The sequence below is a fragment of the Nematolebias whitei genome, chromosome 8, assembly GCF_014905685.2.
Source record: "Nematolebias whitei isolate Nwh7 chromosome 8, NemWhi1, whole genome shotgun sequence".
Lineage (NCBI taxonomy): Eukaryota > Metazoa > Chordata > Actinopteri > Cyprinodontiformes > Rivulidae > Nematolebias > Nematolebias whitei.
Genome location: NC_056505.1, coordinates 25936194 through 25954395, shown reverse-complemented (window position 1 = coordinate 25954395; position 18202 = coordinate 25936194). Strand labels below are relative to the sequence as shown.

General features: G+C 39.5%; 2 protein-coding genes across 2 annotated transcripts in view; both read right to left on the bottom strand.

The window, feature by feature from the left end:
• Positions 1-1952, bottom strand: part of si:ch211-214j8.12 (uncharacterized protein LOC100000539 homolog) — a 5635-nt gene extending 3683 nt beyond the window's left edge. Inside the window, exons 1-2 of the mRNA XM_037680671.1 lie at positions 1703-1952; positions 826-992 (exon numbers count right to left, since the gene is read on the bottom strand). Of these exons, the coding sequence (XP_037536599.1) occupies positions 826-992; positions 1703-1952 (417 nt within the window). The remainder of the gene's footprint in view (positions 1-825; positions 993-1702) is intronic.
• A 5347-nt stretch (positions 1953-7299) lies between these two features.
• On the bottom strand, positions 7300-16015 carry gda (guanine deaminase). The gene is made up of 12 exons (XM_037680508.1): positions 15844-16015; positions 15580-15667; positions 13222-13327; positions 10362-10389; positions 10158-10265; positions 9872-9979; positions 9680-9777; positions 9384-9451; positions 9056-9202; positions 7595-7713; positions 7467-7494; positions 7300-7388 (listed from the first exon to the last, which is right to left on the bottom strand). Exons 1-12 carry the CDS (start codon positions 16003-16005, stop codon positions 7300-7302), a joined length of 1149 nt encoding a protein of 382 aa, XP_037536436.1. The 5' UTR covers positions 16006-16015.
• Between the last annotated feature and the right edge of the window lie 2187 nt (positions 16016-18202).

The window sequence follows — 18202 nt, the reverse complement described above, 5'->3', positions numbered from 1 at the left end:
ATCCATCCATCCATCCATCCATCCATCCATCCATCCATCCATCCATCCATCATCATCTTTACCTGCTTCTTCCTTTTCGGGTAGTGGGGGTCACTGGTGCCCATGTCCAGCAGTCACTGTGCGAAAGGCGGGATAAACACTGGACAGATTGCAAGTCCATTTCAACCAGCGGGTCAGCAGACGCGCACGACCGGTGCCAGGTGTTCATCTGAGCTTAACGCGACTTTTTTAAACCTCTTTAAACCAGCCGGTCGGACCAAACTGCCTCCTCCTCAACAAGATTAACACAATTTTACATTGTGCATTCTTAGTTTATTTGTGCTGTATGATTCATAAAACCGCATCAAAGCCCGAGACCGGCCCGCACATTAATCACATTATAACGGCCCGGACCGGCCCTAATTTGGGTCGGTCCGGGCCGGGCTTCGGGTTAGAAATGACAGCTCTACTTAAAAGTATGTGTTGTGAACGACTCTCAGTTACGACTACATCAAATTGTAGCTCAATAGCTGTAAAGCCAACTGAGTTATAGCCATTTTGTTTGCTGTCTATTAGATGTGGAATGCTGGCAAAAACATTACCTTCAAATGTAGTCATTACAGTGGTTTTTCATTTTTCATTCACATTAGCAACGACATACACGTTTAAAAATGAAAAAATAAATAAATAAATTCAGCCTGCAATAAAATAATTTTTTTTCCCCAAGCCCATTGAAACCATTTTTTTTAAAACATACAAACAGTCACAAGAGAAAAAGGACTTTTCAGATTTAACAGTAGTTTATAAGCACAAACCACAGATACAGAGTCGAGATTCCTGTTTTACCTGGCAACGAGCAGCAATGTGGCCGCAGAGGGCCGAGGTCGCCAGCCCGGGACACTTCTCTAGGGACAGGCCTCGGAGCTGCGGGACCAGCAGGAGGTGGAGGGCCGGTCGAGACAGCTGCTTTCGACGACACAGCCACGATGTCAGCTCCTCCACGAGCTCTCCAGCTGCAGGCAGATTAACAGAGACAGAGAGGAGACAGCCAGCATTACATTGCTTCATCAAGTTTAATATTCACAGGAGGAAGTTTCAGAAAGAAACTTGAAAGTGGAAAAATTTCCCTTCCAGTGTTTGTAGGCGTGTTGGTGAGGCAGTGAAACGGCGTTTATGAATACAGCTTTTAACTATAAAGCTGGTTGCAACAAAATAATCATGAACGACTTGTGGTGCAGATAAAACTACTCTTCTGCACAAACAAGCAGAAACAAAATTGGAGCAAACGGGTTTGTTAAAAGGCAGCACGGTGGCACAACTGGTAGAGCTGCTGCCTCTCAGCGAGCAGGTCCTTGGTTCAAACCCCAGTCCAGGGGCCCTTCTGGGTGGAGTTTGCATGTTCTCTCCGTGCATGCGTGGGTTTTCTCCGGGTACTCAGGTTTCCTCCCACAGACCAAAAACATGCATGTTAGGCTGATTGGTAACTCTAAATTGTCCCTAGGTGTGAATGAGAGAGTGAATGGTTGTTTGTCTCGTTTGTCTCTGTGTGGCCCTGTGATGGACTTGCGACCCGTCCAGGGTGTACCCCGCCCCTCGCACAGTGATTGCTGGACATGGGCACCAGCGACCCCTGTGACCCAAAATGGAATAAGCGGGTAAAGATAATGGATAGATGGGTTTGTTAAAAGCCATTCACGTGTTAAATAAGCCCTCATGGACTCACGCAGTAAGTTGAAGGGCCCCATGATGTATCTGAAGAAGTAATGATCAAGGTAGTTGTCCGTGTAGTCCTTCACCCACACGTCCTTCATGTTGTCAGCGAGGTTCATCAGACACAGGTGTCTCAGAGAAGAGACACAGTCATCATCCTGAGTCACACAGCAGCTTCCTGTCCCCCTCCTGACCCTCTGACGTCTCCGTTGGGGCTGAGCCTTGACCCCTGCCTGGCAACCCGACGCCCGAAACAGAGGCATGATGGGACTTTAGATGGTTTCAGGGCTGAAGAGGAAGTTGTATCAGTGTCAATAAACAGATGATGGAAACACCACATTACTGTTTACTTTTAATTACTGCTCAGGGACCAGTAATTACACTTCAATTAAATACCTTTTTTTAATTGATTTTCCTGTACAATTTAGTAACTGATTACATCTGTGTAACTAACTTTTTGCTTGTTTTCGTATGAGTAGTACAAGCAACAGCCTGTTGAAGCTATTTTGTTTTTAGAGGGTAACAAAATAAGTGAAACACCTATTTTTACATCACATGTTTTTATCTACAACTATAATTAAAAACTGCATTATATGTATACATTGCTTTTGGAGACCATTTATTAGTTAACACATTTTTATTTGTAAAAGCTCAGATTCTTGCAGGCATGTTTCACGTTAGCTAAAAGAACAAAAGCAGGGTAGAACAGACATTTAAAAAAAAGACTCATACCTTGTATATTTAATATTCTTGTTGGTGGACTGGTTTGCAGAAAGCCTGAAGGAAAAAACTGCAGCTTTGTTGTTTTTTACTTTCCAAGGGTACTTCCGGGTTTACGCTTGTAGGATGAATGGATTATGTAAGCCCTGAGTTTAGTCTTGCAGACTGCGCAGGCGAATACATTAAAGTACGTACTGTACAGTAGTCTCCTTCACTTCTCCTCTATGGACTGACTCGGCTCTACATTAAGTTAAACAACGAGCTTTTTCACATTTTCTTGAAAGGAACGGTGATTTCACAGCGAAAGTCGTAACTTCTGCTTCCTTTAAAACCCGATGTTGGGATAATAACCCTCTAGATTGAAGTTGCGTTTAAAGTGCATTTAAACGGGTTAGTTCAAAGTCGACAAACTCTGGATTTATGGTACACAATTATTCATTCAATCTTTATTTCGACAGGTAAATCCCATTGAGCCTCGAGGACTCATTTACAAGAGAGACCTGATTTCAACAAAGAATGATGACAACAATGGACAACAGCGACAACAACAGACAGTTATAAAAAGGCTTACAGATTTATTTATTTTTTTTACAAATAAGATGGCAAAAAAGTAACAAAAGCAGCTAGATTATAAGGCGAATGTAGAAAACTAAAAACAGGAACATGTCTGCATTGGTCCCTGCCAGGAGTCCAACAGATTCTTAAAGCCACTTAGAGAGGTTAAGGTCGAGAGCTTCAGATATTTTTGTAAGATATTCCAGGAAACAGGAGCAGAGTAGGAGAAGGCCCTTTTGCCAAGTTCAGTTCTCACTGAGGGAACACTGCAGGTAATAATGTCCTGAGAGCGCACGCTGTAGCTGCACTCATGCAGAGACATTAAGGAGGAGATGTATGAAGGCAGCAGACCAAGAAGTGATTTAAAGATGAAAATATACCAGTGAGAGAGTCTGCGTGAAGTTAATGATGTCCAGTTAACCAGTGAATACAGGGTGCAGTGATGGGTACGATAATCACAGCCAGTTATGAATCTTAGTGCACCATGATAGACAGCATCCAACATCTGCAGGGTTCTTGTAGGAACGTTCATGGAAATAATGTCACCGTAATCAATGGAGGGAAGGAAGGTCACAGAAACAAGGCGTTTTCTAGCATTCAGGGTTAGACAGGATCTGTTTCTGAAAAAGAAACCCAGTTTAACTTTCAGTTTCTTTACTAGGTTTTCCACATGGAGCTTAAAAGAAAGATGCGAGTCGACCAAGATACCCAAATATTTATAGGAATCAACAAACTCAATGGGGACACCATTTGAGGATGAAATCAGAGGAAGAACTGCTGGGACCAACTTCCTATTTGAAAAAAGCATCCTTTTGGTTTTGTCGGCATTTAGGACAAGTTTGAGGTGGAACAAATCAGACTGGATGATGTTAAATGCAGATTTCAAAAGTTGGAGAGCCTTATCAACTGTTTTAGCTCGACAATAAACAACTGTGTCATCAGCATAGAAATGTATGGATGCATCAGGGATGTTTTGACCTGCATTACCTATGTAGATTGTAAAGAGGGTGGGTCCTAAGACTGAGACTTGTGGTACACCATTGTTGACTGTTAAATAACTGGAGGAAGTACTATTGTCTTGAATACATTGTCTGAGAGATAGTTAGAGAACCAACCAATGGTGTGATCTGAGAAACCAATTTCTGAGAGTTTATGACACAAGATGTTCTGATCCACAGTGTCAAAAGCTTTAGACAGGTCTAAAGAAATTGCAGCACAATAATCCTTAGCATCCAGTGCTTCAACAACGTCATTAAGAACCTTCAGTGAAGCAGTGGTTGTGCTGTGTTGTTTCCTGAAACCAGATTGATGTGGAGGTAAGATGTTAAATGAGTCCAGGTAATTTTTGATTTGAGAGTTTATCAGTTTTTCTAGAACCTTGGCTAAAATGCAGAGTTTAGAGATTGGTCAATAGTTGTTCAGTGAGGTGGGGTCTCCTCCCTTCAGCAAAGGAAGAACAAAGGCTGTTTTCCAAGTGTCTGGGATGGAGTTTTGTCTTGTGGAGAGATTGAAGATGTGGGTCACAGGGACTGTGATGATATGAGCAGCCAGCCTTAAGAAATAAGATGGAAGTTCATCTGGACCTGCAGATTATTTAGGATCAAGATCTTTTAACAGTTTATTGACCTCACTGACTGAGAATGGAGAAAAAGAGAAGCTGTGATTAACTGAGGATTGACTTGTAGGAGGGATTTGATTTGTAGAAGTTTGGTTATTAAGTGAAGTGGCTGATTTTCCATTAGTAACTGTGTCAAATAAAGAACTAGAAGCAACAAAATGTTTGTTGAAACAGTTCAGGATCTCGTGCTTATTTGACACAGGAGCAGAGTTAACGAGAAGTTGTGATGGGAGGTCAGATGATTTGGGGGGGGGGGGGGCTGAGAGAGATTTGATGGTTTTCCAGAAACTGTTAGGGTCATTTAGATTTTTGGAGGTCTGAGATAATAAATAGTTGCGTTTTGCTGCTTTGACAGCAGTTGTGCATTTATTCCTCATCTGTTGAAAACTCAACCAATCAGTGTCTGAGTCAGATTTTCTCACTGCGGCCCAAAGATGATCTTTCCTGTGCAGGAGGTCAGCTAGCTCTGGAGTAAACCAGGGGCTGTCTTGTCCCTTTATCTTTTTATCCTGAGGATAATAAAATATATATTGTCTTAACTGTAAAGCACTTTGGTCAGCTTTTGTTGTTTTTATGTGCTATATAAATAAATTGACATTGACATTGACATTAGGCAACATGAGATATTATTTGGGCAGCACGGTGGCGCAACTGGTAGAGCTGCTGCCTCTCAGCGAGCAGGTCCTTGGTTCAAACCCCGGTCCAGGGGCCTTTCTGGGTGGAGTTTGCATGTTCTCTCCGTGCATGCGTGGGTTTTCTCCGGGTACTCCGGTTTCCTCCCACAGACCAAAAACATGCATGTTAGACTGATTGGTAACTCTAAATTGTCCCTAGGTGTGAGTGAGAGAGTGAATGGTTGTTTGTCTCGTTTGTCTCTATGTGGCCCTGTGATGGACTTGCGACCTGTCCAGGGTGTACCCCGCCCCTCGCACAGTGATTGCTGGACATGGGCACCAGCGACCCCTGTGACCCAAAAATGGAATAAGCGGGTAAAGAAAATGGATGGATGGATGGATGGAGATATTATTCAGAATTATACATCAGTGATTCATAAACTGGACTAAAATATAGCTAAATATCTTCATTGAATACTGACACTGAGTTCATATGCTGTACTTACTATACAAATGTTGTTTTTTGTTTTGTCATAAATTACAACATCAAAATAAAGAAACTAGTGCCCGCCTCTAAATGGCCTCCCTCTCTTCCCTGAGAGTCATATGCATAATTGGTCTGTTAGCAAAATATTTCATGAACACTTCGGATTTTAAAGAAACTTTCAGAAAGTAATCAATGAAGGCACATCTTCATATTTTATTCCTGCACGTCATGTGTATTTGATGACTAGTGCTGCCCTCTGATGGCTGTTATGGTATTGCACATACAGAAATATAAATTAATAAATTTAGAGCATAAACCTGGCTCCCTGGACCTAATGTCTGTCATCATCGGACCTGTCTGACCCAGATGGAGATAAATATTTAGGGTTTGAAGCTGTGCTGTGGTGGTCCGGAGGGGTCAGAGGTCATTTGTTTGTTTATATCGCTCCCTTTTGTCCTCCATCACATGGGCTCAAAGCTCATAAAAGCTAATGACATACATGACATAAATAACAGATGACATCTGAGCTAAAAGGTCAAACTGATTTAATGTTCTTTATTTATTTATTTTTTATTATGTAACAGATGATAAAATACACAGTTCTTGACTTATACCATAAAATAATTGTGATACAGTGCGATGTGACAAAATTAGCAACATATTTAGTAAAACGTAAGTTTGTCTGAAAAAACTAAGTTCTCAATTTGAAAAGAAAAAAACTATATTGAAAATATAAACAATATGAAATTAAGCAGAGTTTAATAAGATCAATATCCTGAACTGCTTCCCTTCTAAAGGTACTGAGGTCAGTTGGCACTGAGAACAATCAGGATTGAGATTTTTGAATCATTTAGATAGAAGATTTATTTTATTTGAATGAATATAGAAAGGAATCCATTTTCTCAGAAACAGTGCAGCAGACTGTGCTGTCATGTGTCTCCTCTGCTTTAAATATTTGAACGGCTGCATTTGTATGGAGTGTACTGTGAAAATCTGAATTAGTTATGCTTAAAACTATTTATTCCAGCTTCAGTCTTTGGCTAACAGAGCATTGTTTTCACAACACAAGGATCTTCATGCTGCAGAGTTTCAGGTCAGGCAGTGCAGCTTCTGTTCCCTGAGTACACCGAGAGGCACCAAGTCCTACATTTGGAGATTAGTAGGATTTAAATGTGCATGCGATGGAAAATGTTATAAAAATCTGACATCCAAGTTTGTCTCCCTGTTTCTTTAAAACACGTTTAAGTAGAAATGTTTGATGTTTAAGTGAACAAAGAGGAAATGGGGCTTAATTTTAAGCTAAACTTTGGACATAAAGAGCAGAAACATCAAGTGTCTGGCTAATAATCAGCCTCAATTAATTGAAAAAGTGCAAACAGCATCCAATAAGTCCCTCATTTCCTAATTAACAGCCTGACAGCCTTTTTTTTAAATCAGCCTATCTGAATAAATTCAGGCTCAGCTGATCTCGAGTCTTTTTGACCTCCATTAAATTGCATAGTTTATCTTCCACATCCATGTTTGGATCTACTAAACCTCCTATGTGTTCAAGCTTGTGCAAAAGTGCATGTTCATGCAGCCATGACTTTTTCATTTTCCCATTTGAGGCACATGTCTCAGTCAGATTTGTCAGACGCTCTCGCATCTGTGAACGGGACCATCTTCCTCCCAGCTACAAACACCTCCACGATGTTACGATCATCACCTGTCAAACGACATACGAATTTAAAAAACTATACACAAGAAAAGTGTCTGAGTAAAAGTATTAAAAAATAAAACTCACCCAGGTTTAAGAACTTCTCCAAAAGGATCTGAAATTTAATTGATCATAAATTACTGGTGCACTGAAACCTGCAGTTCCTGCTTTTTATTTATTTGTGTTTTAAACAATATAAGATGTTGCCTCAGTACCTTTGGTGCATCAGACTGGATCAGATCGATGGGTCCACCTTTAGCTGCCACATTAACCCTTAAAGCATCAAAGTCTTTTCCCACTTCGAAGTTTCCTATTTGGTCATCCATGGATAAGGCTACGAACAGAAATAACATAACAAAAAGCTGATGTGCCATTATTTAAACTGTCTCTTTCTATTGAACCCATGTTAGTTATATACAATATATATCATCCGTATTTTAGTTTATATTACAACCTGTGAAATACTTATTCATACTAAATCATCCTACTTGCACCATTATATTCTACCATGTTGTTGTTTACTGTATTTCTTTTGAACCTTGTAAATATATTTCATTTTCACAGTTTGATAGCTTATTTTGTACATTAATTGTATGATTTAGTGTTTCTTGTTTTTTTTTATTTTATTTTATTTGTTTTTTATCAAGTCGAATCAGTTTTTCTCATCCTGAACATTTCATTATATAGATGACCTGTTATATGACAAAACAACAACAACACAAGATAACACAAAGTTCATGTTCAATAATCAAGGGAAAAAATCCAACAATGTTCAGTCAGGTCATCTGGAGGGTTTCTTTTTTTGCTGAGACGTTTCGTCCTTCATCCAAAGGACTTCTTCCATCTGAGGAGCCACCAAAAAAATTGATTTCCACAAAACAGCACGCTCCATAGTGGAAAAAAAACAGTTTTCTGGTGCTAAGATGGCCTTCAGTCAGTTTGTTTGTGGCTCCTCAGATTGAAGAAGTCCTATGGATGAAGGATGAAACGTCTCAGCATAAAAAGAAATCATCCAGATGACCTGACTGAACATTGTTAGATTTTTTTTCCTGGATTATTGAGCATGAACTTTGGTGTTTTGAACCACTTTGGCATGATTGTCTCAGAGGATTTGATGGGGGAGAGGGCGGGCCCCGGAGGCCATCTTAGCACCAGCAAACTGCTTTTTTCCTCTGCTGTTTTGTGGAAACCTGTTTGTTTGGTGGCTCCTCAGACTGAAGAAGTTCTTTGGATGGAGGACAAAACGTCTCAGCAAAAAATAAACCGTCTAGATCTGACTGAACAGTGTTGAACATAACATTTCTGCTGCCGCAGTTTGTTTAAAGATGATGATCAGATCAGATATTTAGGAGTTTCTACACTCTTAATCATGTTAAATCGAGTTGTAGAAACCCTGTATTGTAGCATAAAAATAGGATTCATCATACAGTTTATTGTCTTTATTAACCTAACAATCAGGACACATTGTCTCTTTGTTGTGTCCTGAATGCATCCGAGTTTAGACTTCAACTTCAAATTCTGATCAGATAATCAGAGATTCATTTAAAATTAAGGAAATTAGTAAAAAAAAAAACACATTGTATAATAAACACAACAAGACTAATGGAGTGGCTGAAGGTATAATTAATTTAGGTTTGCAGTTTTGGAGTAACGGCTGGTTTGTGGTGGGGTCGCACCTTGGCTTCCTCCCAGTGTGGCCAGTCTGAACACCTCCTCGAAGGACAGCGTGTTGTGTTCCGGGTCCTGGATCGTCAGGACTTTGGAGGCATCCAGAGTTTTTCTAACAGCATCGAGCACAGAGGATGAGTAGCCCCCGGCCACGTCTGACGCACCACCGCAAACAGAAAACAAACAGGGAACTGATTTGTTTTGTGAACTTGGGTGTTGAAAAGACAGTTTTATTTCTTTAAAGATTGTTTTTCTGATTTATATTAATTATCTAGAGAAAATAAACAGCAACAAAAGGTAAATCCCAAAGGTTTTAAAGTGGGAAAGAAAACCCACCTGTACCCAGTCCACACTTCACGTTGTGATTCAGGACATTTCGAACATTTAACAGTCCACTGCACAACCTGCATGGACAAAGAGATAGTAAAATTAACTACTGCGTGCACTAAAGTACATGTAATAACATCCTTCATGCAAACTTTTAAAACATTTGTACAGTATGTTGTATCTTTTACAGTCAGACCTTAACAATGACCATCACATGTGTAGGTTTTAAAATCTTCATTCTGCATCATCATCATTGATGTTTCAGAGAATTTGGACACACGTAGCAGTTCTGAGTAGAGACTTACGAGAAGTTGGAGTTGGGACAGTGGGACAAAGAGGCTCCTGTTTCCCTGAACAGATCCAGCTCTTTATCACTGAGGTGGCAGCCGTGGGCCATCACTGTCTGTGAATCATTCACAGCGCGAGTCTTATCAATTTCTGCCTGCATGAATGTCATCTGTCACTTTCTTTGCCCAGAGCCGTTTTAAAGTTCTCACCTTGTCAGTGAGAAGATTGCACTTGTGGTAGACGTCTGTGTACGACTCGGCGTCAGGAAACTGCTTCATTACAAGCTTCACTTCCTCTGTGTTTTCACTGATGTGACTCTGTCCAGGAAAGACAAAAGGTTAATTTTAGACAGTGAAGGTCAAAAATCTGAAATATCATCTGGCATGGTTGAGTCAGACACAGAGGACCTGACTCAACCATGGTAGATACCAAGACATCTGCAATATGAGTTGGTCTGGGTGGAAAGAGTCCTCTTGTTTGCCACGGTGAACTCACCTGGATGTGCAGGTTGTTATTCTTCGCTATCGCCCCCAGCTTGGAGAGCAGGTCCTCGGTGCAGGACGGAGCAAACCGTGGAGTCACCACCGGCTTCACCAGAGGGTACTGTCCCAACCAGGACCCCCACAGAAACAAACAGAAAACAATCGTGATCAGGCTCTTCTTGAGCCTTCTTCAGACCACTGGGCTACACATCCTTACCTTTTTGTTCAGGAGCTCTTTGATGAACCTTAGGGGAACAAAGAAAAGATTGAATTGTAGTTTTAACATCACCAGCTGTCACTGCACTTTAAACATGACTCAAAAAAATACAACATTTATAAGGATGAGATTATATCAAACTCAGATACATGCAAATAAAGTCAAATATTACACAACATCAGTGGTGTAGTCTACGCGATACGTGAGTATACGGAGTATGCCCACTAGAAAAACTTGAGCATTTCGGTAAACCCATGAAAAAGTACCCAATGATACATGACATATCATTAGACACGTGTCACTGATACGTTAAATACCAGCTAAACGCTTCCGTAACAATCTGTCTGTATGTAGCTTGTTTATTACATTCGCTTATCCAGTAAATTATTGTACAATTAATACTTCCGTACTTACTACTTAGTACTAGAACATGTTTTGCTTTGATACTCTTTTATACATTCTACATGTTTTTAATAGAAAGCCAACTGTTATAGAAAGTTTGTTGTATATTTATAAGCATCAGAGAAATTTTGAAATGTTCAATATGCTTAAAAATCTAAATAAATTGACGAGTACATTGTAATAACCAGTGTACTTTGGTTTCTAAGTACAGTATACCCAGTACAAAAATGTAGATTACGCTGCACAACATGCCTCATATTACAGTTAATATGAAGAATGTTCCTCGTTAGGAGAAAAACACTAAATTCTCCTAAGAGATTGAATAAAACTGCAAACTATATAATCTCCAGCACACATCAATGTAATCTGCTGAAGTTGTTGTCTTGTTTTTTTTAAATCTCACTCAGAGAAAACTCCCCTGCATCATTCTGTAGAGGGATCCTGGAGTCTGTCCTTCACAGGATGAGAGAAACACGAGACACACGCTTCAAATCAACGCTTCATATTCCTGGAGCGGGTCGAAACCAAAGAGTTTGCACGAGGATAACCAAACAGCGAAAGACCCGATCGGCTATTATTTGAACCCATACAAGTTGTATTCATGTCAATTATGACTTTTAAGTCTGAAACTCCTGATCTGAAATCAGAATTGAAGAAGACTTGAGGGTGAAAGGTAAAACATGCAGGACAAGAGGAAACTATTCATGATTCTATTCAAGCACTCAGGGTTTCATGTTTTGGATGGGAAACTAAAAAAATGGTACGAATAAATGTAGAAGGAACACGGGTGAACAATTTAGCTAAAGCTCACATTTATTGAACAACAATAGAGCAGTTTCTAAAACCCCTACTAAACCCGACTTTCCACAATGAATTAGTTAAAATCCTTGCATTACTTTACTTTATATATGCTTCCATTAGGTAAAGTTATTAAACAGCATGGGATAAATTTACATTGTTATGCTGATGACACATAATTATATTTGTCCATTAAACCCAATGAATCCAATCAGCTACTTAGACTACCAGCATGTCTTAAAGACATAAAAACCTGGATGACCCTTAATTTTCTCCTGTTGAACACAGACAAAACTGAGGTTTTGTTTTTTGGACCTGAGCACCTTAGGAATGAATTTTTCAGTCTTTCTCCCTCCTTAGATGACATTAATCTGTCCTCCAGCTCTAATGTTAAAAATCTTGGTGTTATTTTTGATCAGGACATGTCTTTTACCCCCCACATTAAAAACGTTACTAGAACTGCCTTCTTCCACCTGCGTAATATCACTAAAATTAGAAACATCTAAAAATGATGCAGAAAAACTGGTTCATGCATTTGTCACGTCTAGACTGGACTATTGCAATGGTTTATTATCTGGATGTCCAAATACGTCTTTAAAAAGTCTTCAGTTGATCCAAAATGCTGCTGCCAGAGTCTTAACTGGAGTTACTGGGAGAGATCATATCTCTCCAGTTTTAGTTTCTCTCTATTGGCTCCCTGTCAAATCCAGAATAGAATTCAAAATATTACTTCTAACCTACAAAGCTCTCAACAACCTAGCTCCATCTTTTATTACAGATCTTATTGTTCCATATTTTCCTAACAGAGCACTTCGCTCTCAGACTGCAGGTTTACTTGTGGTCCCTAGAATTTACAAAAACAGAATGGGAGGCAGATCTTTTGAGTTATCAGGCTCCTCTCTTGTGGAACCAACTTCCAATCTCTGTCTGTGAGGCTGACACATTATCCAGTTTTAAAACTAGGCTTAAGACGTTCCTTTTTGATAAATCCTATAGTTAGTTTCGGCTTGGGTTTCCTGAGCTGTCCCTTAGTTATGCTGCTATAGGCTTAGACTGCTGGAGGACAAACTGAATACACTTTTCACTCTACTACTGTCTTTACTTACTCTGCTCAACCTGTTTTGTATTTGTAATTATTTTTTCTATCCTTAACATGTGTGTTTGTTTTTTCCTTCCAGATACACCTGGACCTACACCTGGATCTACCATTCTATGTTTGTCTGTCTCTCCTTCCTGTCCTCTCAACAAGCCGGTCAAAGCAGATGGCCGCTTGTCCTGAGCCTGGTTCTGCTGGAGGTTTCTTCCTGTTAAAAGGGAGTTTTTCCTTTCCACTGTTACCACTGTGCTTGCTCAGGATGGGAGACTGCAACGAAGCCAAGATTCATCTTGTCTGCTGGATTCCTTAGATACAGAACTTTACTAATTGGCTTTTATGTATGTGAATGTTCCTGTAAAGTGCCCTGAGACAACTTTGTTGTGATTTGGTGCTATATAAATAAATTGAATTGAAATTGAATTGAATTTGATTAAAAAAAACAAACATAAAAAAACACTCTGTGTGTTGTTTTTTTTTTCTGGGTGTCGCTCTTCAAAAAGCCAAGAATTTTCACATCAAATCAGTTTTTTCACGTGAACGTCGATGAGAACAGCTGATACGCACCGGTGTGTCTCGTCTTCAGACTCCTGGGACGTTTCTTTGTAATGTTTGACAGAGCTGTTCCTGTCCATGCACACCTTCCCCACTAACGCACGCTGTCCAAAGTCATCTGCACATACGAGACATAAACGAGTTGAAAATGACCAAATGGGAATAACACACTGAATATTAGCAACACACGGCAGTTTTAGCTCAGGTATGATGTGTCTGTGAGGGCTGAGATCTATCCTTTAAATTAGAGAAATCTACAAGATGAAATTTTTATGTTGTAAGATTCAAAATGACACATTTCCTGTTGGAGACACAAGCGAAACAGAGAGAAGGGAACTGTTTGTGTCAAACTCAAGGCCCACAAACTAAATATGGCTCTTGTTAACTTATCTGGCCTCACAAGATAAGATTTAAAATGTAAAATATTTTAACTTTTTTCATTTTGCTTAAAAGAACTGATACTTAATTTAGTTCTCATGACAGCTGACTAACTTTGAAACAAAAAAAAAAGGTTTAATTTTTCAGTAATCTTCGATTTCTGATGCGGAAAGAGCAACAGAGAACGTCAAATGAGACCAATCTGCATGCAACCAAGAAAAGATGGTGGGCATCGACTGAAACTGGCCCCTAATTTATTTTGGCCTCTTATGTAACTGAGTTTGACATCAAGCAATTCCCTTATATATGATATGTAATGATGCAGATAAGCAGTGATACAACACATGCATGAGATCATTCAAGCAGTTCAGAAGCAGCATATATATTTTTTAACTTTTCATATTATCAAGCTCAAAAACTGTCCCCAAAACACAATAAGGTCATAGGCGTAGGCTGGAGGCGGGGCCTGGGGTCTGAGATGAGGCCTGAGGACCACAGCTACTTGCAGTAGCTCAGGGCCCGCATCAGCCCCCATTATAACAGCGATATGGACCAAAATTAATATCTCAATATTTTTAAGATAAATCGCGATATACGATATATATCTCGATATTCTTTTCTTTCCATAAAGTAATAACAAAAATATATTCCTGAGTCAAAGCTTTGTCCCAATTGTCACACAGGCACATTTATTAACAAACATCTGTAACTGTACAAAACAAATGTCTAATATATTAAATAATAATCCTCTTCAGCTGTGCCGCCTTCATTACGTTAGTAAGCGTGTGTGAAGCAATTTGACCTCTCTGTGGCTTCGAACATCTGCCAATTTGTCAACATCAACAAATTCATTATTTTTTTGCAGCAAATAATGAATTATTCTCAACAGGTAAAAAAAGATTGATAACATCTCAAACACTTCATTCTAATGAGACAATTCTGACTTGTTGCTTACTGAGATGCTACAAATAACAGACAATTAGGCAGAGATCTGTCTCGTGTGCTCCTGTTCTGACCACCTGGGATGAAGGAACTCTAAATAATCAGGCTGTGCTCAACAAGGTAAGCATGACGGAGCAAACAGGAGCAGGTCAGTCCAGGTTTATGTGTGCAGGGTTGATATAATGAGACCAAACATTCAGTGTCATGGAAAACAGCAAATCCTATTGATCAAATCCTTTTACAATGCTCCTACGTGAACAAATAATGGACATGAAGATTTTATTTTACGCTAAACTAATCAGAAAACTAAGTGTTTGGAAAATACTGAAGCTCACTACGCTTACGTGTAACAGTAACAGAACGGAGCAAAGGTGAGGGTTCAACGACTGACCTCGGTTACATAAAATGATCGCAGGAAGCTGCCAAACCCAGTGTTTGATCTGGCCTGTTTGCACCGCTACACGTTTATGTGAGCGCATGTTCAGCTCGTTATGCAACGTGACAGTGGGATGATAAGGACGAGGCATAAAGGTAAAGGACCGCTCTGCTCAGAGGAGAGGAAGAGCTGTGGACGACGAGCTGAAATATGTGTGATTAATCAGATGTTTTCCTCAGCTCGCTCAGACGGAGCATGTGAGGATCATCTCATTTTCATCTGTGACAAGAACAGCTTCAAGACGTCAGGAGCATTATATATATATATATATATATACATATATATATATAAAGATATTACAGTTTTAAGGTTTCTTCATGTTCTTGTTCAGCAAAGTTACTAAACGAAAAACTCACAAAAAAGGGGGACACTGATCTTTGTTTTCCTCAACTTTAGCTGAAAGCATCTGACAAAAGGTGTTGCAGTGATACAGTATGAGGAGAAACATGCGTGACCTTCAAATCACATTTACATACCTGTAAATAATATATATATTTTTTAAATCTAACGCACTTCAGTTGCTTAACCTCACTTAGTAGCTGACAGAAAAGGCTGATGAAGGCCAGGGCTGGAATTGCAGATTCACTTTTAGGTGCACGTGCGAGACATCTTACGTGCAATCCGAGCCAGCAGGAGAGAAGCGTCGGTGTGGATGGTGGCAAAGTAGCAGGCGGTGGTCGTTCCATTTCTCAGGGTTCTTCTCTGTAAACCAAAACCGATCTTTGTTACAGAATTCACAGTTAATTTAAACATTTTATGTCATTTTATGGTTTGCTCTTGGTGTGACAACTTGCACTTTTCAACACACAAAGCAGTTTTGTAAACTTTAAATGTGGATTGTTAATCCTTTTTATTATGAGAGTGCTCGCTGATCTCACCACCACTTTGGTGTAGACCTCCTGGGCGAACTTTAAGTCCTTGAAGCGTGACTCCACAGGGAAGGTGTAGGTGTTGAGCCACTGCAGTAAAGGCATGTCCAGTGCTGTGCCACAGTAGCTGTACTGGGAGGCATGGATGTGGGTGTCCACCAGCCCTGGCATGAAGAACTCACTGCAGAACAGCAAGCCAGAAAATATAGCTTGAACATATGCTTTGCTTTTAAGGAAAACCCGCCTGAGCTGATCCGTATAAAGACCTAACCTGCTGGAGTCATTTACTCACTGTTGGTCCAGCTGAGTCACTTCAGACGGGCTGAACCCAAACGTCTGAGACCATTTCTGCAGCTCCTTGCCTTCTCCAATGAAAGCAATCTGAAGGCAGAGGAAAACAGCCGAGTTGCAAATACTGTATTACAAGAGCAGTATCATGGCTGAGCACATTTACAGCAGCAATAAGTTTTGATACCAAGAACTTGTTTAATGATTAAGTTTAAGAGTTTCAGTCTGAACAAGCTTCCCTCACATAAACTTATTAAAAACCGCTAAACTCTTTTCTCCACATAGTAAATTATCTGTCGAATTAAAAAATTGGATTGAGTTATTTATTCTCCTCGCGGTCACAAAATAAATCCCTAAAAATAATGATCACATGATAAATAAAAGTTGATGAGCATGTTTAGTTTTTTCTTTTTTTTGTCGTCTTTCTATACTTTTTTTTTTTTACTTACATGGAATTTTATAATGCTGATTATAATGTTGACATTACTTTTTTATTATTATAACTCTTATATGAACAAGTCTTTAATTTATTCTACAGATTTCCTGATTTTTTTTTTCTTGCAGAGAGAGTTGTTAAAACAGAATGTTGCCACTGCTGTTTATGAAATACTCATATCAAGCTTGATTTTTTTTAAACTGGTGTTTAAAACTCAAAAAAGTCTAATTAAACTAAAGAACATTTATTTCTGCTTACTAACTGGGATCGTGTCTTTCTTTGTCTTTTGAGTTTATTACACAGCAACAGCTGAAAAGACATTTAACAAGGAACTCTCTTCAACTTAGAAAAAACACGTTTTTCATCTATGCCTATTATCAAAAGAAGAACAATTAAAAAATGTGTTTATAATAAAAGCTGAGAGAAGGAGACCCACCTTGCCCTTGTTGTCCACTCCCAGGAGCGCATCCTCCAGGACCTGCAGCGCTGTCTGAGGGGTCGAGTGGACAAATGTCCCCCTGAAGACAAACGAGGTGCGGGACGTTTCAGATGTCTCCATGTTCCCAACACCTCAGTCCAAACTCTGCGGGGAGATGCCACCTGCCGCATGCGGCTTTTATTCCTCTGATCACCGCCCACCCGGAGGCGCGCCTTCACCTGACCGCGAGGCTGCAGCCAATCAGAAGTTAAGGTGCGTGCGCGCAAATATTTGATTCATTCTCATGATTATGAATCATAAGTAGGGTAAACCAAAACGTTTCCAGTTTCGTAAGATGAGCCAGAATTAGAGGCCATTTATATATTTGTTTGAAAACTGACCCCAGATCAGCAGCTTCAGATCTATGAGATGAGCTGCAGGAGGCAGCCCCGCATCACTTTATTTATTTCAAAGATCAAATTATACTGTCGTATTTAAAACAATAAAACTAGTTTAATATCTTGTTGTTATATTCTGGTGGACCATCCATCCATTATTCTTACAGCTTCTTCCTTTTTCATGTCACAGGGGTCACTGGTATGGAACACCGAAATGCTCAAATTAAATAAATAAATGAAGCATTATGAAATAAGAAAAATGGGCTTATTTGTTTCATAATTGTGTTTTTCATGGCTTATTTATTTCATAATGACTCTTCAGCAGGATGACTTCAACTGTCAAGAGGGTTGGACCTGCACACCCACTGGTTCATCCTTCCTGTCATCCATTAGTTTTCCTGCTGCACTGCAGTGACTTACAAGACCCACAGTCATGAAGGATGACAGAGTTGCATGAACTTTGTTCAGCTCAGGTAACTTTAGCAGATCAAATTGAGAGGATTACTTTCTCAGAAGATACAGGTGTCTTGACAAAAAGTGATGGACTGAAAAAAATTGATTGGCACTGTGGGAACGTGCACGAGAGGACTTGCTGTTTTAGTTCTTCGAATTTAACAAGATTAACTCGTAATAACAATTTGGCTCTAAATTATAGCAAAGGTGTGTCTCCGTTTACTTTTACCTTAATAAATGCACTTTAATGGTAAAAAAAAAAGAGCTTAATATATATTATTGTTAATATATTATTATATCAGAATAAGCTTTATTGTCATTGTACCAAAATACAACAAAACTATGTTTGTAGTCGTCCAAAGATGGGCAGAGTGC